The sequence below is a fragment of the Lepus europaeus genome, chromosome 5, assembly GCF_033115175.1.
Source record: "Lepus europaeus isolate LE1 chromosome 5, mLepTim1.pri, whole genome shotgun sequence".
In the NCBI taxonomy this organism is placed as follows: domain Eukaryota; kingdom Metazoa; phylum Chordata; class Mammalia; order Lagomorpha; family Leporidae; genus Lepus; species Lepus europaeus.
This window is the reverse complement of record NC_084831.1, coordinates 117,136,951-117,161,921: the sequence shown is the minus strand read 5'-3', so window position 1 is coordinate 117,161,921 and position 24,971 is coordinate 117,136,951. Positions and strand designations below refer to the sequence as shown.

The 24,971-nt window shown below is 57.0% G+C and overlaps 2 protein-coding genes across 3 annotated transcripts; one reads left to right on the top strand and one right to left on the bottom strand.

Annotated features, from left to right (window-relative positions):
• Nucleotides 1–153: 153 nt before the first annotated feature.
• ANXA9 (annexin A9) lies at nt 154–18,381 on the bottom strand. The gene is made up of 15 exons (XM_062192210.1): nt 18,313–18,381; nt 9,458–9,518; nt 9,259–9,363; nt 8,376–8,466; nt 8,104–8,200; nt 7,558–7,652; nt 7,245–7,358; nt 6,908–6,998; nt 5,726–5,805; nt 5,512–5,571; nt 3,239–3,323; nt 3,041–3,136; nt 2,890–2,948; nt 927–1,049; nt 154–725 (listed from the first exon to the last, which is right to left on the bottom strand). The coding sequence occupies exons 1-15, from the start codon at nt 18,329–18,331 to the stop codon at nt 663–665; spliced, it is 1,239 nt and encodes a 412-aa protein (XP_062048194.1). The 5' UTR covers nt 18,332–18,381; the 3' UTR covers nt 154–662.
• CERS2 (ceramide synthase 2) lies at nt 16,833–24,971 on the top strand. Of its 2 annotated transcripts, none has more exons than XM_062192211.1 (11): nt 16,833–16,935; nt 21,244–21,417; nt 21,818–21,935; nt 22,072–22,190; nt 22,367–22,424; nt 22,528–22,578; nt 22,765–22,857; nt 23,022–23,150; nt 23,339–23,445; nt 23,578–23,731; nt 23,905–24,971. In XM_062192211.1, exons 2-11 carry the CDS (start codon nt 21,245–21,247, stop codon nt 24,043–24,045), a joined length of 1,143 nt encoding a protein of 380 aa, XP_062048195.1. In that variant the 5' UTR covers nt 16,833–16,935; nt 21,244; the 3' UTR covers nt 24,046–24,971. The 2 variants fall into 2 exon arrangements, with proteins under 2 accessions (XP_062048195.1, XP_062048196.1); XM_062192212.1 differs by lacking the exon at nt 16,833–16,935 and adding an exon at nt 20,176–20,540.

The window sequence follows — 24,971 nt, the reverse complement described above, 5'->3', positions numbered from 1 at the left end:
TGTGGACAGGCGAATGTGGGAGATGTGCTCCCAGCCGGGCCAAGACTTCCCCGGCTGGGGAGGGCCACTGGACCCCCCGCGTGCTTCCAGGTCCATACTACTGGGCCTTTGCTACCTCTGACCATTCCTGACTTGCTCTGGTTGCCTGTAGTTTCCTGGGGAAGAGAGAATAATGAGAGGGGAGGGGAGGCCTGAGGTGGGGACAGCACGGGGCTAAAACAGGATTCCTGTTGAATGGCCCAGCGCACATCAAAGGTGCCTCCATCGCCAGGGCCTCTTCCTGGCCCATGTCCTGCTCCACCCAGACTTCAATCAGGGAACACAAACAACAGTGACATTTGCCAAAAGAATTCAAGAACCAGTGAGACATTCTGGCCAGGATACCAGAAAGATGAGAGAGGCAGAAACTGCCTGAAAGCCCCCATCAGCCCCCCACCTAAGACCGGGTGGGGGGTGGGGGGGAACCTAAGCTAGACATCATTTTGAGATAAAAGAGATCAAGAGATTTAAAAGAAAGGTGGAGTTCCAGGCTCATCAGGAAGCTGGATCCTGAGGTCCTGGGCAGGTGGTGGTGGGGGCCCAGCTGGTCTCCCGCAGGCTTCTCTGCACGTGGGACTCTCGGATCCTTGAAGGCCGTGTGGAGTGGAGTGGGGGCTGCGCTCTCACATGTCTTCGGCCCTGCACAGGGCCAGCAGCGCCGGGCGGCAGTCCCCTTTCACTGCATCCTATGTGGGGGGAGCCAAGTGTTAGAGAGGTTCACCACCACCATGGCCCGTGGCTCAGCGGGGTGGGGAAGAGCCTCCCCAGGGTTTGGGGTCCTGCATGAAGTGACAAGAACATGCAGTTTTGTGCAGGGAGTGTGGGTAGATGTGAGGTGTGAGGGGGGAGGCTCCTGGGCTCCGGGTTAAGAACTAGCCAAGTTTCACCTGGAGAGAAGAGTAGAGAGACTTCCCAAATTTCTTCTTGAACTCGGCTCGGATACTCAGAAGGTCAGTTTCACTGCGAGAGATGAGGATGCGCGTCAGGGCTTGATGATCGGGCTCGGCTTCCTAGTAGAGAAGAAGCAGGCTGGGGGGTAAGGATAGTGAGAAAGTGGGATTCTCACGGAGCACGCTGGCCTCTGAGGGTCATCGCAGGGAGCGAAGGGGGGCTGGGCGTGGAGAGAGGGAAGAATACTCAGATGTTATCTCTGGGCAAAAGTCCTCTGTCGCCGTCCCAGCTTCCCCAAAGGTGATGCAGAAGGAAATGTTGGTCTCTGTGGGGGCAGCTCCAGTATTGCTTCCCCGCACCTTTCCCAGCCCCTACCCGAGAGCCTGGCTTCTCCCTTGCTGGGCGGTGGACGGCTCCAAAGACAGACACATGAGGGAGACTAGAAGAGACTTGCTGCCGGGGCTGGCGTTGTGGTGCAGTGCCTGGTTCACCCCTGGGGATGCCGGCATCTCAGATCAGAGTGCCTTGGTTTGAGTCCTGTCTGCTCTGTTTCCCGTCCAGCTTTCTGCTGGTGCACACCCGGGGAGGCAGCAGGTGATGGCTCTAGTACTTGGGTCCCTGCCTCCCACAGGGGAGATGGAGATGGAGATGGAGTTCCTGGCTCTTATCTTTGGCCTGGCCCCACCCTGGCTATTGTAGGCATTTGAGAAGTGAACCAGCAGTTAGAAGATCTCTCTCATCTGTCTGTCTCTTTTCCTTTAAACAAAATGAAAACAAGTAAGTAAAGGAGGGAAAGAAGGAAGGAAGGAGTTGCTGCCTATAAAGACCACCAGCAGGGCCGGTGCTGGGGCGTAGCAGGTTAAGCTGCGGCGGCCTGCAGAGCCTCCATCCCTTATGGGTGCTGGTTTGAGTCCCGGCTGTTCTACTTCCAATCCAGCTCTTTACTCATGTGCCTGGGAAGGCAGCAGAGGGTGGCCCAACTCCTTGGGCCCATGCCCCCATGTGGGAGACCCAGAAGAAGCTCCTGGTTCTTGGTTTTAGCCTGGCACAGCCCTGGCTGTCGCGGCCACTTGGTGAATGAACCGGTGGACCGAGGATCTCTCCCTCCCTCTCTGTAACTCTGCCTTTCAAATAAATAAATACATTTTTTAAAGTATAATGACCTACAGTCGAGGGGTGTGGCTGGATGGTACAACAATGCTGGTGGATACCATTAACAAGGCACGATGGCTTTGCAACTTCTCTGCAGAGAGCTATTCTATTGGCCAAAATGGTAACTACTTTTATCTTTTTCTGCTTCTTGAAGTAGTTTCTTTAACTTAGTAGGTTTTTTTTTTCTTTATTGTTAGATTTTGGGGGCCAGTCCTACTAACAGGAGGCCTAAGGAGAATGACTAGGTCCTATTGGTGGAATTATTCAAGCCAAGGCCACCAGTTTGAGTATGGACAACAAGGGACAAAATCTGACCAGTGTGGAGAGCACTGATGTGACCGCTGACAAGGAGTTGACCCAAGGCAGTCAGTGTTCTAATCATAAAGTTTAGCAGGGGCATTGTACTAGCTGTGTGACCTTGGGTTAGGCAGTGCACCTCTGTGTCCCAGATTTTTCACGTGAGGATTAATTGAAACGTGTGTAACCCTAGCACACAATGAGCATCTTAGTAATGCTGGCTCTTGTTATTCTTGCTGGTGCCATCAGCCTCGCCATAGACAACAGCAACTGGACAAAGCCCTGCCTTCCAGGGCAAATTCTTACCTATACGTGGCCAGCTAGGCCTTAATGAAGCCAAAGCTTTCGCTTTAGTGCACTTAGGGGTCCAACTGAGTTCTCCACCCTCAGCAAGACTATTCATAAGTTTAGGGGAAAATGAGATTTTTTTTTTTACATTAGCAACAGCCTGAAAATGTGTCTGTCCTCAGATCTTGTCCCAAAGAGAGGGAAAAGGGGCGCCCCTCTCACCTGGAGGGCTTGATGAAGTTTCTCAGCAAAGTAGAGTGGTGTGTTCCTGACCACCGAGGCTGGAAGCACACAGGGAGGGACCGAGGGTCACAGGCAGGGAGTAGCTCCCACCCCCGACAGACATCCCCGCATGCCCGGAGCAGGTGCCTACCGAGGCTGAGCAGGGCCACCTGGGTGTCTCCATGGAAACGGCTCCGGACAGCATCCTCCAGCCCCTGCCCGGTGCCTTGGTGGTACTGTTCAAACACTGTGGCAGGGTCGGAGTGAGGATCAGACCCGGAGGGGCCCTCCCCTCAACCTGCCGTGGAGTCGCCCTCAGAACAACCAGGGGGACAGAGGCTGTGCATACCTCGAATGAGGTGCTCGGGGTTTCGCTGGGTGAAGATTCGGACCCATGTGCCCTCGCTGTGGGGTCCTTGGACCTGCTGTAAGGCCTGGGGGAAAGGAGGAAGCCGGGGGAGTGAATCAGCCACACTGGGGCCCAGGGAGCCACAGTTACGATGTTTCCAGAATCTATCGCCATGATGATCCAAATGGGATGAAGGGTGGACAAGGTTATTGTAACCAGTAAATTAGTTGGTTTTATTTATGCTTTTAAAAAGAGAAAGAAGGGCAGGTGTTGTGGCATGGCGGGCTAAGCCGCATCCCAAATCAGAGCGCCCGTGTTACAGTCCCCGTTTCTGCTTCAGATCCAGCTTCCCGCTAATGCTGCCTGGGAGGCAGCAGATGGCGGCTCAGGAGCTTCAGGCCCTGTCACCCTGTAGGAGACCCCAGTGGAGTTCAGCTCCTGGCTTTGGCCTGGCCCTGCCCTGGCTGTTGGGGGCATCTGGGGAGCAAACCAGAAGATGCAAGATCTCTCTCTCTCTGTCACTCTGCCTTTCAAGTACATAAATGAATAATTTTGTGAAAAATGAATAAAATAAAAAAGTGAAGAAACAAGGCTATCAGGCCCTGCCCATGCAGCTCTACTCCAGGATCTGGAAAAATCCCAGTCCCCAGTCCCCAGTCCCCAGGGAACTAAATAACCCGCGGGTGGCTTCCCCACCCCAGTGTCCCTGAGGGAGCTTCTCTGCTGATGAGCTCGGCTCGGGGGCGGGCTAGTGAAGAGGCCTGTGCTGTGACAGGGCCAGCGCCTATCACTCATGGTGTCCCCAAGGGCGGCAGGGTTGCAGGAGGAATGAGCACACAAGGTCACAGGCCCCAAGACGTGGTAGAGGCCCGTGCCTTTTTTTGAAAAGCTTTTTGGCACTGACCGCAGTGCGCCAGCCGTAGCGGCCACTTGGGGGGTGAACCAATGGAAAAGGAAAAGGAAGACCTTTCTGTCTCTTTCTCTCTCACTGTCTAACTCTGCCTGTCAAAAAAAGAAAAAAAGAAAGAAAGAAAAGAAAACCTTTTCGGGATCGGCGCTGTGGTGTTGAAGGCTAAGCCTCTGCTGGTGTTGCCGGCATCCCATATAGGTGCAGGTTTATATCTCGGATACTCCTCTTCCAATCCAGCTCTCTGCTGTGGCCTGGGAAAGCAGTGGAAGATGGCCCAAGTGCTTGGGCCTCTGCACCAGTATGGGACATCCAGGCTTCTGATTGGCCAAGCTACAATCGTTGCAACTATTTGGGGAGTGAAGCCGTGGATGGAAGATCTCTCTCTCTCTCTCTCTCTCTCTCTCTCTGTAACTCTGAATCTCAAATAAATAAAATCTTAAAAAAATTTTTTTTTTTTTTTAATTTGAAAGGCAGAGTGACAGAGAGAGATTAGGGACTGGTATGGCATAGCAGGTTAAGACTCTGCTTGCAGAAAAAAAAAAAAAAAGGATCTGCCTACGACTCTGGCATGTCATATGGGCGCTGGTTCCAGTCCCAGCTGCTTCACTTCCAATCCAGCTCCCTGCTAATGTGCCTGGGAAGGCAGCAGAGGAAGCTCCAGACTTCTGGCTTTGGCCTGGTCCAGTCCTGGCCATTGTAGCCATCTGGGGAGAGAACCAGCAGGTGGAATGTTTTCTTTCTCTTCCTCTCTCTGTCTCTCCTCCTCTCTGTAACCCTGCCTTTCAAATAAATAAGATATAGTACACAGTATATTTAGGCCAGGCCAAAGCCAGGAGCCAGGAGCGCTTCTTCCAGGTCTCCCATGTGGGTGCAGGGGCCCAAGCGCTTGAGCCATCCTCTGCTGCTTTTTCAGGCACATTAACAGGGAGCCAGATCAGAAGTGGAGCAGCCAGGACACAAACCAGTACCCACATGGGATGCTGGCATCAAAGGCAGCAGTTTTACCTGCTATACCACAACACTGGCCCCCCAAAATAAAATCTTAAAACTTGTACCCCCTGATTTATTTTCCAAATGCCTGCAACAACCTGGTCTGAAACCAGGAGGCTGTAACTCCATCTGTGTCTTCCACGTGGGTGGCAGGGACCCAAGTACATCATGAGCCATCATTTGTTGCTTCCCTGGTGCATTAACTGGAAGGTGGATCAGAAGTGGAGCTGCCGGGGTAGGGATGGAGAGACTTGAACCAGCCCTCCAATGGGGGGTGGGGGACGGGGAATGGGGGCCTCCCAAGCAGCAGCCTAGCCCGCTGTGCACCCATGCACCTGCTTGTGGCTGTGCCAACTCCTAAGCCCTAGCTCACCTGGGCGTCCTGTTCTGCCAGGTTGTAGTCAATGACTCCAGAGTAGCTCTCACGGCCCCCCTGGGGGAAGAGACTTTTCAGGAGGCTGTCTAGAGGAGCAGCTTACCCCCCCTTCAGCCCAGCAGGCCCAAGCCTGCGCTCCCCTAAAGCCCGGCTGTCACTCACTATGCGACTCCTGGTCCTAGCCTGTCCCTTGCAGACCAGACCGCCTCACCTTGGCCAGGGCCAGGAGCAGGTCCCGCAATGTGCCGCTGGTCTCCGACTTGATGTCCTCCTCTGCCTCCACCTGGAAGTCTGGGAGGGAGCCTGGCTTTTGCTAGTGTAGCGCGCCCCAGGGCAGCCCACCCCGCCTGCTCCAGAGCTTGCTGGAAGCGCTGGTTTCCCAAGCACCGTCCTGGCAACCCTGAAAGCCCCTCTAAGCTGGGAGGTGGGCGTGGCCTCATTCCAAGCACTCCTGCCAGGCAGGAGGCATCCTTGCCATGTGGGGCCCAGACCCAGATGATGAGGTCGGGTTGGAGGGGAGGGAGAGTGTGTGACAGGTGGGATGGGAAGGAGGGAAGGACAGGGAGAGCAGAAGCAAGAAGGGAGAGAGGAGCTGTTGTAGTACAGTGGAGGGTTACGGTGCCTCCTGCAATGCCACGAGAGTGTCAGGTGGAGTCCCAGCCGCTCTGCTTCTGATCCAGCTCCCTGCTAATGCACCTGGGAAAGCCGTGCACCATGTGGGAGACCCAGACAGAGGTCCAGGCTCCTCAGTTCGGCCTGGCCTAGCCCAGCCGTTTGGGAGGTGAACCAGAGGGTAGAAGCTCTCTCTCTCTCTCTCTCTCTCTCTCTCTCTCTAACTATGCCTTTCAAATAAATGAATCTTCAAAAACAGGGAGGAAGAGAGGAGAGGGATTAAGAACACAGGCTGAGCCTTCAACATCAAAGACAGAGGGGCGGGGAGGGGTGAGATGAGGCTGGGAGACCTGGTCCCAGATCAGGGCTGAGGGACGCGGTGGCCCGGCCCACACGGTGACACCAGCACTTACAGGGAGCTTCGCCCTGCCCCCCGGCTGCCAGCCCTGCAGTCAGCTTAGCCTGTGGGGCGATGGCAGAGACAGCAAGGGGCTGAGAAGGTGACACGGGCACCTTGGGACCGTCAAGGCGCCTGACGTGGTTATGACTTTGCAATCTGCCCTGGAGCCCCAGACAACAGGGTTAGTCATTGTTTCTCTTTAATAATCACATCTGGCCCTCTCCCCTGGGGAAGACGAAGCACTGGTGGAGGAGGGAAAGCCCCAGGGAACAGAACAGCCAGGTTCCCAGGTGGCTTGTTGCGAGCAGAGGGGACGGAGGTGTTCTCCTAGGACGGATCCTTCTCCAGCTCCTGGGGACCCCCACCCCGCCATGTTCTCACCACGTTTGTAAACCGCCAGGCATTCCTGCAGTCGGGCTGGGGCTCGGGTGGCGAGGATTTCCGTGGCCACCTCCTTAGCAGAACCTGAGGCCTACAAGAAATTGGGAGGCTGCTCTGAGACCAGGCCACATGTGTCATCAGGGTGGCAGGCAGAGCTGGCCTCTGCTCCTTCTAAGGGTCCCTGTGGGCTGGCTCGAGGAGGCCTCTGCCAAGACCACCCTCTGGAGCCGTCAAAGGCAAGGAGGCAGTCAGCCCTGTTCCTCCCTCAGGGGCATCCTCAGCCCCCAGCACCCCCCCAGCAGGTGTCCTCCCCCCACGCCCACTCCTCCCCACCCACCTTCAAGGCTGTCCTCAACTCCTGGGCGTCCAGCTGGGCTGCAGGCTGCAACAGAGCCACCACGATCCTCTCCAGGTCACCGCAGAGTGCCGCCTGCAGGGACTTCAGTAGCTCCTGCAATAGACAGTCCCCACAGGAGAGGCCCCAGCCGCACGGCGGGCTGGGAGAACATCGGCTGTTCCAGCTCAGGCCTGAAGCCCCAGCCCTGTGATCCGGGAGGCAGAGGCTGGCCTCAGCTGCTGTGGCTGTGCCCTGAGCTCCCCAGCAGGGCTCTGCCGCAGCCCTCTGTGCCTAGGAAGTCGGAGCATCTCACCTGCTGGGTGCGCTCCTGGAAGGTTCTGGAGATGAGCTGCCTCTGCTCTCTGCTGCGATTGGTTAGCACATCTACAATGGCGCCGCGGTCCACCCCTAATCCGAGAGAAGAGCTGGGCTGTACTCAAGGTCTGTACAGTGCTGGAAGCCCCAACTCCCGGCAGAAGACAGCGGGGCATAGGGGAGAGCTCAGGAGGAGAGGATCAGCACGCCTCCATTCGATCTTGGGAAAAGATGCAACCAAAACGCCAAAACAGCATGCAAAGCTGGCCCAGGGTTAAGCCACAGTGGCCTGGTGTGAAATGACTTCTTGGGGTTGGCTGACTCTGCAAGTGTGAGCTGTGTGACCTTGGGCGGGCCTCCAAACCTCCCTGAGCCCTGGTTTCCGGACCTGGAACGTGGACGTGAAGTCTTACTCATTACTCACCAGGCGCTGTGGAGGTGGGGAGCACACACCCACCGCGGCCCTGACACCTTACAAGCATTCCCAGGTGCTGCTAGCTCCTCCCATTGGCCCGTTCCCCAAGGGCAGAGGGGCGGGGCTCACCTTGGCCTGCGATGGCCCTCAGCAGCCGCTGCACGTCCTTGTCCACGCTGAAGCTCAGGAAGGTCCTGAGGACGCCCAGGGTGCCCCATGCCGCAGTCTGTGGGGCACAGGGCGTCGGGGGCATCCTGGTCTGTGTGAGCCCCTCCTCGCGCCCCAGCCAGGCCCTTGGCACAGCCTCAGGCCTGCTCTCCATCTGCCTATCCGCCCACCCACACCTCACAGCCCCCAGCATGTACATGGAGAACGGTCCCTCAAATCCCAACAGCCCCTACCTTGCTGGCAAGGCCCAGGTGGCTGAGGATCTCCTGGGTCAGGGTCGGCGCCGGCTTCCCGCTGCTCGCAGACATGGTGCCGCGGGCTAGCCTGGGGAAGCAAAGGGGAGCAACTGAGCAGGATGTCCCAGCCTCTCCACTGGGGTGGCTTCAGGACCCTCAGACCCTGCCTGTTCCTTCCCCTGCTGGCAGGAATAAAGAACTCAACCTGCTTAGTTAACAGGATCAGGAGCCAGAACTGGAGCAGGAATGGAGGGGACACGGGGTCCCAACATCCCTGTGGGAAGCAGGGACCCTCAAGGAAGGTGCCAGGGTCGGGCCCAGCCAACCCTGGGCACACCGGGGCTGTCCCAAGGCTCTTCGGCCTGGGTGAGGTGGACGCCCTTCCTTCCTGGCCTGGCTGGGTCCTCCTGGGAAAGCACAGAGGGATTGAGGTGAAGTGAAAGGATCAAGTATAGTGGGGTACAGTGGGGTGAGAGGCAGCTCCTAGTGGCACCTCCCTGGGGCCGGTGCTATGGAGTAGCAGATAAAGCCACCACCTGCGACACCTGGGCACTGGTTAGAGTCCCAGTTGCTCCTCTTCTGATCCAGCTCCCTGCTGATGGCCTGAGAAAACAGTGGAAGATGGCTCAGGTGCGTGAGCCCCTGCTACCCATGTGGGAGACCTGGAGGAAGCTCCTGGCTCCTGAATTCAACCTGGCCCAGCCTGGGCTGTTGTGGCCATTTGGGGAGTGAACCAGCAGATTGAAGATCTCTCTCTCTCTCCCTATTTCTCCTTGTAACTCAGCTTTTTTAAAAAAAAAATAAAACAAATATAAAATAAATAAATAAATAAAAGCACCTCCCACCACCTGCCTCCCAGGCCTAGAAGCAAGGCCAGTACCTGTCAGCTTGTCTGCCTTCTACTCTGGGGTCTTGAGCTAGAATGGTTAGGTGAGCAGGTGCAATCTCCAAGCTGGCGAAAGTGTTCTTGTTGGAACACGGGTGCCTGTTCAAGACACCAGGCACTCTCTTGTTGGAAAAGGAAGGCTCATTCCTCCCTGGCCCCCACCCCAGCATGCAGGCCCCGGCCCAGCACTTACCCAGAGGTGTGAGGGGTGAAGTGGTGTTGGTGTAGTGGCCGGGTGGCAGCTCCCGTGTGGCCTGGGAGAGGTGAGGGGGTGTGGGCAGCCAGTCAGATGACCTCCTTGCAGGGCAGAGCAGCTGTTGTCTGGGGCTCTGGCCCCTCCCACATGTGGGAGAAGACCAGGCTGTACCAGGTCTCCTTCGTGCAAACACCTCCCTGCTCGCATCTAACCTCCCAGGCACCGGGCTCTAACCCCCACGAGCGAGCTGGGCTCAGTCTCTCAGCAGCTCAGTCACACAGAGGCGCCTTTGTGCAGTGCTGTCTCCCTTTGGGGCCAGGTGGGACCACAGAAGCCTCGTTCCTGTCCAGTTTCTGGCCTGGCTCTGCCTCCGGCTCCAGCTGCCTAAGGGGGCAGGTCAGACAGGCTCCGGGCCGGGCCGGATTTCAAGGTTGATAGAGAAAAACCTGTTGGGGCACATACTAGCAGGGCACCCCAGCCTGCACCCCAGAGGGGGTCCCAGCCCAGAAACTCCCTTGCCTTTTTAGAACCAGCCAGCCAGCCGGGTGGAGAGGGTGAAGGCACTGTTTGTGTCTGTGGGGAAGGAAGGCACAGGTATTTGGGGGTGGGAACAGAGCAGCCAGTCAAGAGAAAAAAATGCAGAGGGTGTTCCCGGAGGATGGACGCGCCATGCTCCCAAGAGGCAACCCTGAGAAGGGGGAGGCTCCCTGGGCCCCGGTTTGCTCCACTCCTTATGCCGCCTTTTGGCTGCCAGGGCTCCCTGGCTGCTGTAGCTGTGGGTGATGCAACCCCACCAGCTGGGCAACAGCTGTGAGCATGCAGAGCGGCAGGTGAACAGTTCTGGGGAGCCGCCCGCCTGGGGCCCTGAGCTGCTGCTGCTCAGACCTCGCAGCGGGCTCCCTAGGGTCTGAATGCAGCCTCTTGTCTCCCTGGAGAGGGCACCCCATAGGGGCTGGGCACAGACACTCCAGAGCTGGCCCACTCCCCATCACTGCCCCAACCCAAGCTTTTACTCCAACCTCCCCCTGAGGTGCCACCCAGAAGAAAGACACCTGTGGGAGTGATCACCATGCCCCACTTTTCTGTCCCGTTAAAGCAGAAAACACACACCAGTCTTTGAACTGCCGAATGCAGGACCGGTGTGCAGCTCTGCTCTGTGACCTTAGTTGGTCATCTCAGCTGTCTCAATGGGTGAGGTGAGACGGGGGACCTGCTGGGGCATCTGAGGGTTGATCGCCTGGGAGGATTAAATGAGGTAATGTGGGGGCCGGCACCGTGGCTCTCTTGGTTAATCCTCCACCTGCGGCGCCACCATCCCATATGGGCACCGGGTTCTAGTCCTGGTTGCTCCTCTTCCAGTTCAGCTCTCTGCTGTGGCCCAGAAGGGCAGTGGAGGATGGCCCAAGTGCTTGGGATCCTGCACCCGCCCGGGAGACCAGGAAGAAGCACCTGGCTCCTGGCTTCGGATCAGCACAGCGCCGACCGTAGTGGCCATTTGGGGAGTGAACCAATGGAAGGAAGACCTTTCTTTCTGTCTCTCTCTCTCTCTGTCTATAACTCTACCTGTCAAAAAAAAAAAAAAAAAAGTGAGGTAATGTGTGTGATGGTAGAGAAAATGCCTTGTAAACTAGGAGTGTTCAATTAAGTAAATAAAAATACAGGACACCGGTTAAATGAGAATTTCAGAAAAACAATGAAACAATGTTGGTATAAGTATAACCCAAATACTTCACAGAATGTATTTATGCTAACAAACGATTTCTTATTTATCTGAAATCATAACCTAAATGCATCCTGTGTTTTACCTGGCAACACTCACACACACACACACACACACACGGGACTCAGTCTCAGCATGGTGGCTAAAAGCAAGGGTTCTAGAGCAGAATTCTTAGAGCCGGAATCCCAGCCTTCTGGGCAAGTGCCTTGACCTTTCGGTGCTCAATTTTGTCATTGTCAGAAGAGATGATAGGGGCCCCATGTTGTGGCACTTGAGACACCGGCATCCCATTTGGGAGTGCTGGCTCAAGTCCCGGCTGCTCTGCTTTTGATTCAGCTTCCTGCTAATGCGTCTAGAAAAGCAGCAGAAGATGACCCAAGCACATGGACCCCGAGTGACAGACCGGGATGGGATTCCTGGATCCGGGCTTCAACCTGGCCCAAGCTGGCTGTTGTGGCCATTTGGAGAGTGAACTAACAGATTCTCTCTCTCTCTCTCTCTCTGTCTCTCTGTCACTCTGAATTCCAAATAAATAAGTAACTAAAAACCACAAAGATGATAATACTGTTTATGTTATAGGTTTTTGAGAGAATTACATTAATACATACAAGGCATTTAGGAGAGTGTTGCACACAGAATCAAAATGTTCTGAAATAAAAAATATATCCAGAGGTTAACTGATATTTAACGTAAACATTGTTGCAATGGTATTTTTAATGGTAACTTTTATTGTCCAGTCTTGGCTCTTCCTTGCCAATCCCCGATCTGGCCACAAGGGGGCATCAGCAGCCCCTGAGCCTCTCGAGCCCTCTAGTGGGCACTTGAGGCCTTGGCCGCATTCCCAGATACCAAGGGGCTCTCTCGATCCACTTGTTGGGAAGTGCGGCCTTCCGAGGACACTGGGTTCCTGGGTGGACTTGACGAGAGGGCAGCGTCAGCCTCAGTGTTTATCTGCTCCGGGCTGCAGGGGTGGCGGAGCTGTGGACACGCGCAGGGCACTCTCACCAGTTAGGCTGGGTCACCAAAGTTCAGCAGCTGCCTGGCCCAGGTCCCCGTGCCCTGGGCTTTCTGGACCCTTCAGGGTCTCTTCTGGCTATGTGTGCAGAGATTTCGAAATGAAGGGAGGGTCAGGGCTCTCGTTGGTCCAGCCTGAGCCTCTCCGAGGGACTGCTGGTCTACCTACACGGCTGAACTCTGAATCTGGAGTCGCCGGGCAGAAGCCCAGTCACATGGCAGAAGCGAGGTCCTCACAGCCTGAGTGTGAGGAGTGCTTGTGTGTGCGAAGCATTCACAATTGTTCCACTGAAACTTGGATGGACTCTCAGGCCTTTTATCTCTGGGTTTTGCTTTGTTCAGTTCCAGGGCCGACTGTGGTTGTTTTCAGATTTGCTAATCACCTTCCACCTCCCTGCTCTATAATTTGAGAGTTGGAGGAAATCTGAGAGATGATCTTCTCTGTCACCCTTTCATTACCGACTCAAGGAAGGTGCCAGGCCAGACTTGGAACCAGAATCCAGGCTTCCTAGCCTTTCCTTGGCATTTTCTCTGTCACTCGGTGACGGCAGGGCTGACTGAAGGTCTCTCTTGGGGAAAAACCCCAATACATGGTGCCTCGGCTGTCGACTCACGGACAGGTCTTCAACACTCAATCTCAAATTACATTTCTTTCTTTTTTTTTAAAGACTATTTATTTATTTGAAAGACATGAGTTACAGAGACAGGTAGAGACAGGAAGAGAGGTCTTCCATTTACTGGCTAACTCCCCAAATGGCCGCAACTGCTGGAGCTGGGCTGATCCAAAGCCAGCAGACAGGAGTTACTTCTGGTTCTCCCCCGTGGGTGCAGGGGCCCAGGAACGTGGGCCCTCCTCTGCTGCTTTCCCAGGAGCATTAACAGGGAGCTGGATTGGAAGAGAAGCAGCCGGGCCATGAACCAGAGCCCATATGGGATGCCAGCGCTGTGGGCCAGGGCTTTAACCTGCTGTACCATAGCGCCGGCCCCCTCATATTACTTTTCTGCAAATGCTTTGCATTGCAGACTTCAAAGTACATAGAAATTCCTTCTGTTTTACCTCTTCTTTAAAAAAAAAATTATTTATTTATTTGAAAGGCAGCTCAACAGAGGGGGAGGGGAACACACATACACACACACACACAGAGAAGGAAGGAGAGAGACCAAGAGAGAAATCTTCCATCTGCTGGTTCATTTCCCAAGTGGCCACAATAGCCGGGGCTGGGCCAGGCCAAAACCAAGAGCCTGGAATTCCATCCGGGTCTCCCACATGGGTGGCAGGGACCCAGGTACACCTGGGCCATCTTCCGCTGCCTCCCAGGCACATCAGCAGGAAGCTGGGTCAGAAGCAGAGCCACTGGGATTCAAGCCGGCGCTCTGGCATGGGATGCAGGCGTGGTAAGTGGTGGCCCAGCCCAGTGTGTCACAGCACGGGCCCCTATTTTACCTCTTGCTAGGAGACGTTTTCTTTCTTCCTGGGCCTCCTGGCACCTGCATCTCTTCGTTCAGGCAGGCCGGGCTCTGTGCTGTGCAGCTCACCCTGACCTGCAAAGATCTTCCCCCGCTGGGCTCCCTGTGTTGCTCCATCGCAGGGGCCTCCCTCAGTACCTAAACTCTGGCCTGTCCTCTGCCTTGGGACACCTCAGCAGCCCAAACAGAGGAAGTGAGTCACCACAAGGCAGCAGCTTGGGGCACTGAGGGCGTGGCTGTGCCAGCCTTTGGGGGATGGGTTGGAAGAGTGGGGTTGGGACTGTCCTGGTCCATCCTCGCACTGGCTGGGGCCCGTTTCCTCTCCTCCATCCTCCTCTTCCTTTGTCTTCTGGGGGAAGGGTGCATCCTCTTATCTTTATTTCTCAGGCCCTCATTTTTCTAACTTCTGCCCCCAAACTTCCCTACCCTACTACCAACTTTCAAAACAAAACAAAAAAGCTAGACAGTTTTCAGTCCTTCTGAGGAAGCATTAAAAGGCCTGGGTCACCTAGGAGAGCCACCTGTGAAAAGGGTCAGGAGGTGGGCGGGATGCAGAGGGCCCCAAGGTTGCCTGGGGCCCAGACAGAGACCCTGGGACGCTGCGGGGAAGGCATGTGTGTAGCAGGTGAGCGGCAGAAGGCACTGGAGACCAGCAGAGGGAACTTTGGAACTGGAAACCTGAGAGTTCAGGAGTTAGAAAGATAGCAGATATGCTCACGAGGGAGGAGGAGTCAAACGGGCAAAGGAGAGGTTGCTGGGAATTGGGATGATTGGCAGGTCTGGAGCTGGAGGAGCTGGGAGAGGCCCCTGGGGCAGGGCAGGGGATGGGCTATCCTGCAGTGGCCTGGGCTGGTGGTGATTGGGTGGGGGTGTCCCAGGGCTAAGAGCAAATGAGCAAACAGGTTGACTGTCAGTCCTGCCTCTCTACCCCTCCAGAAAGAGAGGAGTGTGTGTGTGTGTGTGTGTGTGAGAGAGAGAGAGAGAGGGAGAGAGAGGGAGAGAGAGAGAGAGACTCCTGAGGGTAGCTGTCAGAGAACCCACACTTGCCTAGATAAGCCATGAGACAAACCACAGACACAGGTTCTAAATGTGACAACATAACAAGGCCATTTCATCATGGAGAAACATTTCAAAAGTCCCTCTGCGTGGAGTAAGCTGTCAGTCTCCCCGAGAGCAAAGCCTCAGAAGCATCCCAGACAAACTGTCAGGCTGGTCAATGGCCAGCTTTCTAGCATACACACTTTGCATCTTCCTGGAACATTAATTTTTTTTTTGACAGGCAGAGTGGACAGTGAGAGAGAGAGAGACAGAGAGAAAGGTCTTCCTTTGCCGTTGGTTCACCCTCCAATGGCCACCGTGGCCGGTGCGCTGCAGCTGGCGCACCGCGCTGATCCGAAGGCAGGAGCCAGGTGCTTCTCCTGGTCTCCCATGGGGTGCAGGACCCAAGCACTTGGGCCATCCTCCACTGCACTCCCGGGCCATAGCAGAGAGCTGGCCTGGAAGAGGGGCAACCGGGACAGAATACGGCACCCCGACCGGGACTAGAACCCGGTGTGCCGGCGCCGCAAGGCGGATGATTAGCCTATTGAGCTGCAGCGCTGGCCGGAACATTAATCTTACTGATTTAAGGGGAACATATTTTTAAAAACAGATTTTTAAAAAGTTATTTGAAAAAAAAAAAACAATTTATTTGAAAGGCAGAGTTACAGAGAAAGGGAGACACACACACATCTTTTATCTGCTGGTTCACTCCCCAAATGGTTACCATTCCTAGGGCAGGGCCAGGGGAAGCTAGGAGCCTGGAACTCCATCTGGTCTCCCATGTTGGGGCAGGGGCCCAAGGATTTAGGCCATCCTCCTCTGCTTTCCCAGGCACATTAGCAGGGAGCTGGATCAGAAGAGGAGCAGCCAGGACACCACGCTGTGCCCACAAGGGATGCCAACACTGCAGGCCATGGCTTAACCCACTGCACCACACACCGGTCCCAAATATACAGGGGGCCTGGTGCTGTGGTGTAGTAGGTTAAGCCTCTACCTGCAGTGTCAGCATTCTATATGGGCTCTGGTTCGTGTTCTGGCTTCTCATCTTCCGATCCAGCTCTCTGCAAATGTACCTGGGAAAGCAGTGGAGGATGGTCCAAGGAGACCTGGAAGAAACTCCTGGCTCCTGGCTTTAGCCTGGCCCAGCCTCCACTGCTGTGACAATTTGGGGAGGGAACCAGCGTATGGGAGACCTCTCTCTCTTGCTCCTTCTCTCTGTAAGTGTGCCATTCAAATAAATAAATCTTTAAAAACATTTATTGATTTGAGAGACCGAGACACAGAGAGCGCTCCTATCTGTTGGTTCACTCCCCAAATGCCCTCGAAAGCTGGATTGGGGCAGACTATGTACGGAGCCTGGATCTCAAGCCTGATCTCCCACGTGGGAGGCAGAGGGCCAGGTACTTGAGCCACCACCTCCCAGGATGCCCATCAGCAGGAAGCTGGATTCGGGAGCGGAGCCAGGACTCCAACAAAGGCACTCCGATGGGGGACGTGGGTGTGTTAGTAGCTGCACCAATGCCTTCCCCAAGGGAAAACGACTTTTATTGATTTATTTGAATTCAAAGACGGACATAGGGTATAGATTGAAAACTTAAATTCATTGTGCAAAACAGAAGTTGCGTCTGTCAGCCTCTCTTTTCTACCGGGAGGTGTGTGTTCAGCTAAGGGTGTACGGTTTTCTGGCCCACAGCCCTTGGGTTGCACGGGCGGGGAGGGAAGGGTCGTGGCCGAGCTGAGGTCGTGGATCGTAGTGGGGGGCGGGCAGGGCGGGGCAAGGGCGCGGCCACCTCGGCCCCGTCCCTGGGAACCTCGGGGCCTCTCTCGGTCCGATCGGAGGGCCAAAGCGTCTGTACGAGCCACACGCGGCCTGCCCCTCCCGGACGCTTCTCCCCGGGGCGTCCGGAGTGCGGCCGCGGCGCTGGGGCGCAGCTGCCCTCCCGGCCGCAGGCCCACGCCCAGACTCCCGCTCCGGGCTGCTCGCGGCCTTGCTCTCCCGGGCTGGGCTCGCTCTCGGCTCGACTGGGCTCGGCGGGCGGAGGAGGAGGAGAAGGAGGAGGAGGAGGAGGAGGAGGAGGAGGTGGTAGAGCAGGAGGAGGAGGAGGAGGAGGGAGCCGGCGGGAGGGCGGAAGGGGGAGGAGAGGAGCGAGAGCCTGGCGGAGGGGGCCCGGAGCGCCGACCAGAGGAGACGGAGCAGCGGCCCCCGGCCCGGCCAGCCCCGTGCCGCCGCCGAGTGAGTGGGGACCCCCGGCGGGCGCCGGGGCACGGCGCGCGGGGTGGGCGCGAGAAGGGCCGTGCCGGGGCTGCGAGAGCCGGGCGGCTGGGACGCGGCTCCGCGGAGAGGGCCCGGCCGGGGAGGGCGCGAGGGGCGAGGCGGGAGCTGGCCGGGCGCACGCCCTAGGCGGCCGGGCGGGGAGGCAGCGGCCGGCCCGGGGGCCCTACCCGGCGCGCTCATGGCGGCGGGCCTGTGGCGGGCGGGCCGAGCGCCTCTCGGCCGCCACGGCCGGGCCCCCAGCGCCGCCCCGGGCAGGCTGGCCGGGCCTCGGCGTCTCCAGCGCGCCGCCCCGAGCCCCGGGCAACAGGTGGGGGCTGCTCGCGGAGGGCCCCGCGCCCTGGGCGCCCTTTGTTGGGCGGGAGAAAAGCTTGGTGAGCGTTCGCGCCAGAGTCCCCAGCGGAGCGCCGAGGTGCCCCGGCCTGGCCGGCCCCGCGGCCGGGGTGGGAGCGGAGCGGAGGTCTTGATGCTTTTTCTCCTCCTCGGTCCCTTGTGCCCAGCTCGAGAGGCAGCTCAGGGCGTCCATGTGCTTAACGGGAAACAGGAAGGAGTGGCTCCGAGTGTCCGCCCCGGCCCCCCAAGGCTAAGGCTCCTATACCGTTATGGGGTGTGTGTGGCTGGCTGGGGAGCTGCTGGTGGAACTGGCTTTTTGGGCGGGTAGCTGGTTAATTACCGCCTCAGAGGGCCTCCAACTACAGGTGTGTGGCACTCATCTTTGGCCCGAGCTTGTGAGTTCTCCACCCGAGTCAGGCTCCTGGCATGCAAACCGGGTCTGAGTCACCTGAGCTGCCTGAGGCCATGGGGTGAGCCCCTGCTCCCTAGCGCGGGAGTCCGGAAGGTCCCAGCAGGCAGTGAGGGGAGGGGGAAGGTCGCTGTCCCAGGCCGGTGTTGGGGTGACTGGGCCCGAATGTGAGTGGTGGACTGCACCTGTGATGGGGTTTCCAAGAGTAAGGACTTGCCTGCAGCCCTGTGCCTTGATCAGAGTGCCCTGCACAGGCTGTGTTCTGCAGAAAGAGGGAGGTAGGAAGAGAGAGAGCCCACCTCCCTCACTGAGACCCTCTGGCCAGCCTACCCCCTCCCCCAGCCCTCCCACTGGCCACTGGCTGGCTGGTCTCCTGTACCCTGCTGCCTCTTCTGCTGGCTGGCCTCTCCCACCCCTGGGGGCTGTAGTCCCCTGAAGGGGTTGCTGTGTTGGGGGCTTAGGTGGGACATCTCAGACAAGCCATAGGCAGGCAGGTGAGGCCTGAGCACCACAGTTCTAGCTTCCTCGCATCCCCATCTTTCCCACAACCTGACCTCAATTTTGGGGTTGTGCTGTAGCCTGGAGCAATGACACACCTCGCTTGTCTTCCTCCATTGTTTGCAGCCTTCTCCTTCTTGACCTGCCACTGTGGTGTGGAGAGAAAGTTTTCAACAAGGAAGACTGCTGGGGACTTCTTCCAGCCCTCTTCTGCCCCAGGCGTCCGTGAGGCCGGAGGGAAGCCTGTGGGGTCCTCCTCTCCTTTCTGTTGTCCTTAGTTACTGCAAATGAGGGCCGGTGCAGTGCGGCTGGCTGTCAGCACACACACTGCGGCTGTGGGAATGCCTTCCCCTCAGGCTCCCAGCACTCCGGCTCTGCCAGCGGCCACGGCAGACCCTCTGCCCCCTCTCATCCACCCAGGAGGGTCCTGGGGGGTGGTCCGTCAGAATGGGAGCAGAGGTTTGGGCTGGGCCGAGCCTTGCTCAAGTCCTGGGTAATCCAACGCCAGTGAAATCCCTGCTCCACTGGCCCCTCTCCAGCCTCTGCCACAGGAACGGCCGTGTCTGTGTCTCTGGGGCAGGTGTGTGAGATGGGGGGGTGGGCACACGGACACGCCCACCGCTTCTCTGCAGGGGTGGGGGCAGAGTTTCCATAGCAGGAAAGTGTCGGTGGGAAATCAAGTATGTGTCCCGTGTTCCCAGGGAGCTGGGAGAGGAGGGCCATCCCCTTACCCGGCCCCGGCGCACAGCACCTTTGCTTGCCTGGCCTCTGGTGGATGGGATCCTTGTTTGGCTTGGTGTGCCGGTGCCAGCGAGCTGTCAGGGCTGCCACAGGGAGCAGGCGGCTTGGTTCTGTGGGGCTGTGTAAGCGGAGCCGGCTGAAAGCCCCACTTGTTGTGAGTCACAAGTCCTGACCCTGTTGAATCTGGGCCTCTCCCTGCTGGGCCAGGCCAGCGGGGAAGGGGAGCAGATGGGGGCAGTGCTTCTGCTAATGGAAACACAGGGCCGCTTGTGAGGCCTGCCCCCCTACCCCGCCAGGGCATCTCCGCTTCAGCTCCTGGTGCCTGCTGCTCTCGGGCATGCCTGGCTTCCACTCCCGCTGCTCTCTGGTTCTGGGGCTAACCAGGTGCTGGCCTTTGGCCATTTTCCAACAGCCACCTTGCCTACCTCCCTGGCGAGGGATGGGGCGAGGGGGCACAAGCCATTCCCGGGCCCCAGGAGTCCAGGGAGCCATGCCCCTCCCCCAGGACCCCAGCCAGCCCTCTGCATCCTTAACTCTCAAAATGCTGTACCCCTGCCAGTGTCCACTGAGCAGGATGGGGAGGGACCCCAAGTCGAGAGGTCCCTGCACCCTTGGCTTTAGCTCTCATTGAAGGAAAAGTTAGGCTGCTAGAGAGGCAGTAGTCAGGTGCCTGGGCCAGGCACACTCCCCCGCCTCCTGCAAGCTAAGCGAAGAATCTTAGCTGCGAGCAAGAGGGGCAGGAGGCAGATGGTTCTGGAGATGTTGTGTTGTGCATGCGCTACTCAATTTTCTACATCTTTCTGGGGAAAAGTGCGTGTGTGTGTGCGTGTGCGTGTGTGTGTGGAGAAAGTTCCATTGTGGGCAGTTTTATCTAATTTTGTTCAGTTCAAAAGGCTTCCATCTCCTTAGCTAATTAAATATTTATTCTGGCTAAGGTGGAGGGGGCAAGGGCAGTGCCCTGGGGTGCGGGAGAGTCAGGGGCCAGCGGGGGGAGGGGCGGGGCTGAAGCTGCTTTATTGTCAGTGCTGACCTCCGGGAGACAGCAGTGACCAGGAGAGGGTAAAGTCCTTGAGCTGGAATACTGACCTGTGACAGGCTGAGAGGATTTCGAAAGTGCTTCCGTGGTGGTGGTGGGGGCGGAGCTGAGGGGAGGCCGGGGCAGGTCCAGCCCAGCTCTCCGTGGTCCCGGGCTGCAGCCTTCATTCAGCCGTGCCACTGGCCTCCCGTTCGCCGTGCAGAACAGCCTCGCACTCTTTCCTCCCTGGCTGGGACGAGGCCACCTTCCTGCTGCCTCAGCCGTGGGTCTGCAGGCCGGCCTGCACACCACCGCCGCTCCTGGCTCCTGGCTCCCTGGGAGAGGCCGCCTGGCTGTCCTGCCGGCAACCGAGTCCTGGGACCGCCAGGTGTTCCTCAGGGCCACCTTCTGCCTCTTTCAGCTCCAAGCAGCGGCTGCTGTTAAAGGAGCCCCAGGCCACTGCCACCCTCGGTCTCTACCACCTGCGGCCCCTTTTCCTCTGTGTGTGGGGAAGCCGGAGGTGTTAAGCAGCGGCTCTTTCCTGGGCTGAGGTGGGGGGCTCCCTTGCAGGTTAGTATCGTATTTTCTGGGTGAGCTTTGATGAGAAACTGCTCTTCCTTCCACCAGACGTCTGGGTCTCCTGGTCCTGACTTGGAGCTACTTTGCCTTCTGCTCATGTGCAGGGAGGGACTGGATGGCTTGGCACGGGTGTCACCCTTTGGTGCAGTAGTTCCACACTCTGGAACTCAACATCATTTGGGGACATGATTTTGCTTTACCATGGCCTCCTACTTTTTCCTAGAGACTTGCCAGATGCCTGTGGGAGAGGAGGAAGCGTTCATTCTGGCTATGCAATCTGTTTTGGGGCCTTCCCTCCCCCGCCGGAGAGTCTTGCATCTGTGGGTTGGCTGGGGGTGAAGGGGGTGGCTGGGGAGGAACAGAGAAGGGACAGTGCTTCTGACTGCTGCTCAGGCTGTTGGCCACAGCTCCTAGGGCCAGGTCCTGCTCGGATGTCCTTAGGGCCAGTGGGTGCAGGGCTTCTAGGGCACCAGCACCCCCTGGGCTGCTGTGAATAGTGAGTGTTAAACGTGAGAAGTCACTGTCTTACAGGTACGGCACCGGATCTGCCCAGGACCAGATTCCTGGGCTGGAGTCTGCCCTGGCTGTGTCTGGTGGGCGTCTCTCTCCTCTCCCCTAGCTGTGTCTGATGGGCGTCTCTCTCCTCTCCCTTAGCTGTCCCCTCCTGATGCCCTCTACCTTGTTCCTCCTCCAGGATGCTCCAGACCTTGTATGATTACTTCTGGTGGGAACGGCTGTGGCTGCCTGTGAACCTCACCTGGGCTGATCTAGAAGACCGGGATGGACGAGTCTATGCCAAAGCCTCGGACCTCTATGTCACACTACCCCTCGCCTTGGTCTTCCTCATCATTCGATACTTCTTTGAGCTGTGAGCAAACCGCATGCCTTCTCCAGCTGCCACTCACACACTTTCTTAGACTTCGAGTTTGTCTTTTGCTGTTCGGTCCTGGACGCTGGTGTTCTGGCTACCCAGGCTCCTGCCCACTGTGTCCCCCGCCTGCCAAGGCACCATTGTCTTCCCGAGGGCTTCCCTTCAATGCTTATTTGTTCTCCGCCCCCACCCGCCACCCTGCCTGGCTGCTACCGAACACAGGCAGCTTTGTTGGCCGTGGCAGCCCAGAAGGCTAGACAAAGAATTGCCAGGAAACTGGGGAAACTGAGGCCCAGAATAATGTTGCCTGCGTGCAGGCCTCCCCCACCCCATCCTCTCCAGGTTAGGGGCCGGGAGGCTTCTGAGAGCAGGTACCTCACTCACGTTCCTCCCGCAGTTACGTGGCCACTCCCCTGGCAGCCCTCCTGAACGTCAAGGAGAAGGCGCGGCTTCGGGCTCTTCCCAATGCCACCTTGGAGCATTTCTACCTGACCAGCGGCAAGCAGCCCAAGCAGGTATGAGCCACAGCCTCGGCTCTGGGAGGGAAGGGAGAAGGCTTGAGTGGCGCCTGCAGTGGTGCCGACGTAGGCTGTTCCTGGAGAGGCTGGGAGAAAGGGTTGCTGGAAGTAACCGGCTTCTTCACTACCCCAGGCAGAGGTAGAGCTTCTGTCCCGGCAGAGCGGGCTGTCTGGCCGCCAGGTAGAGCGCTGGTTCCGCCGCCGCCGCAACCAGGACCGGCCCAGTCTTCTTAAGAAGTTCCGAGAAGCCAGGTGCGGGGTTGTTGGGGCATGAGAGTGGGTGGCAGAGGAAGGTGTGATGTGCCTTGCTGGGGACGGGTGGGCCACAGCTGTATGCACAGGTGAGGTGAGGTGACTAATGGCGGCTTCAGACTCGGGGTCTGTGGGACTGGGCCATCCCCCACCTCACCTTCTCCATTTCCTTCTAGTTGGAGATTCACATTTTACCTGGTTGCCTTCATTGCTGGCATGGCTGTCATTATGGATGTGAGTGGGGATTACTGGGAAGCAGGAGTATGTTCTCCGGCAAGGTGGGATGAAGCCAGGGAATCCAGGTCCTTCCCCTTCTAACTTCTCACGCCCTCTGCAGAAACCCTGGTTCTACGACTTGAAGAAAGTGTGGGAAGGATATCCCATCCAGGTATGTGCTAAGCCTTGCTTCCTTGCACAGGGTGGGCCTAGACAGACACCACTGGGAAGAGGTGGTTGCCGTAACTCATGGCAGAGGACTAGTCAGGCACAAGCTCAGGGCCGACGGGCTGGGCTAGGAGAGCTGGGCCCCTGGGTCTCTTGCTCTGGGGTCCCTTAGCCCTCTCTTCTGTCCCAGAGCGTCATCCCTTCCCAGTACTGGTACTACATGATCGAACTCTCCTTCTACTGGTCCCTGCTCTTCAGCATCGCCTCGGACGTCAAGCGAAAGGTGGGTGAAGGCGCTCTGCAGTTAAGCCAAAGCCCAAATGAACGCTGCGTGAACAGCCTCTCCTGACTTCTGGATGGAGTGGTTGGCTACTGGGGACTGGCGGGGGAGGGGGAGGACAGTGGGACTGGGGACTAGGAATAAGTCCTCTGGGATCTTTCCTGCAGGATTTCAAGGAACAGATCATCCACCATGTGGCCACCATCATCCTCATCAGCTTCTCCTGGTTTGCCAATTATGTCCGAGCAGGGACTCTCATCATGGCCTTGCACGACTCTTCTGACTACCTGCTGGAGGTCAGGCTTCCTCAAACCTAGAGAGCCCAGGGCAGGTTCTTAGGTTCTTCGGCTCCTTTCTCTTCTGGGGGATTGTGTGTGGGAGGGTGACGTTCCTGGGACATAGGACGAGTGCCACTAACTGGGGTGTGCACGAGTGTACGTGGGAGACAGGAGCCCACGATGATGGCTGGGGGCTATTTATGCAGTCAGCCAAGATGTTTAACTACGCGGGATGGAAGAACACCTGCAACAACATCTTCATTGTCTTCGCCATTGTCTTCATCATCACTCGACTCGTCATCCTGCCCTTCTGGTAAGGAGGCAGCCAGGCTGTGCCCGTTCTCAGGAAACCAGGACTCTTGCCTTTCACCCCCTCATTTACCTGCCGTCCCCCTTAAGTCCCTCTTGTCCGTGTCTGTAATTCGGTCTCTCCTTGAACCCTCAGGATCCTGCACTGCACGCTGGTGTACCCACTGGAGCTCTATCCTGCCTTCTTTGGCTATTACTTCTTCAACTTCATGATGGGGGTGCTGCAGCTGCTGCATATCTTCTGGGCCTACCTCATCTTGCGCATGGCCCACAAGTTCATAACTGGAAAGGTGAAGGAGGGCTCCATCCCCATTGTGTAGGCCGCAGTACTCAGCAAACTCCCTGTCATACCCACAACTCTCTAGAGAACTACAGGGGGGCCTGGGTACTGCAGGATCAAGCCCTGGGAGCGGCATTCTAAGGGGTTTGAGATCACTTAACTGTCCTTTTCCCTTTTCCACAGCTGGTAGAAGATGAACGCAGTGACCGAGAAGAAACCGAGAGCTCAGAGGGGGAGGAGGCTGCAGCTGGGGGAGGAGCAAAGAGCCGGCCCCTTGCCAACGGCCACCCCATCCTCAATAGCAACCATCGTAAGAATGACTGAACCGCTGTCCCAGCTGCCCCCCAGATTAATGCAGAAAGCCAAGGAGCTGCCCCGCCCTCCTGACAGGGTCACTCTGAGCTCTGGGAAGAAAGGAGAAGGCAAGGAGAGTTCTTCCATGTCCTCCTCCCTTGCTTCTTTGTCACCCAGATGCCTTTAAACCAAATTCTAACCAGCTTTTCCCCAGGAAGAGGGGAGGCTGGTTATTTCCTTTGTCAGAGGGGAAATGGTTTTATTTCCCTGTCTTCCAAGTTGTCCTTTCTATTGCTTTCGGGACCCTTCCTCAGCTCTGGGGCAGGGGTTACAGATCACATTCCTCATTCGGAATCTGGCCCCAGCTGTTTGCCTTTGACTCCCTGCCCTCCAGGGCCAGGGCTGTGCCTTACTGTCCCATCTGTGGGCCTCATTCTGCCAAAGCTGGACCAAGGCTCACCTAAACTCCCTCCCTTCCTCGGGCCAGAAACCAAAGCTGAGCTTTTAACTTTTTCCCTCCTAAGACACAAATGAATTCAGTGTAGGAGGGTGCACATGACCCTTACCCTACCTCTGCCAAAAAAGCAGGGGCCATCCTGGGGCCTGCTCAGATGGTCCTCGTGTTACCCCTCTGCCGTTGTCCCTGCAGCCACAGGTCCCAGACCTTACTGCCGCTTTTCTTCTCTTCAGCTAGGCTAGCTGGTTTGGAGTAGAATGGCAACTAGTTCTAATTTTTATTTATTAAACATTCGGGGTTTTTTTAAAGCCAGAATTACAGCTAGCACCTGGCTGGCTTTTCAGCAGAGGGACCATTTCAGACCAAAATGTACTGTTAATGGTTTTTTTTTTTTTAATTAAAATATATTAAAGATTAAATAAAACATGGCAATAAGTGTCAGACTATTAAGAACTGAGAAGTGGGATCAACTAAATAAACTAAGGTAGTCTTTCTTACA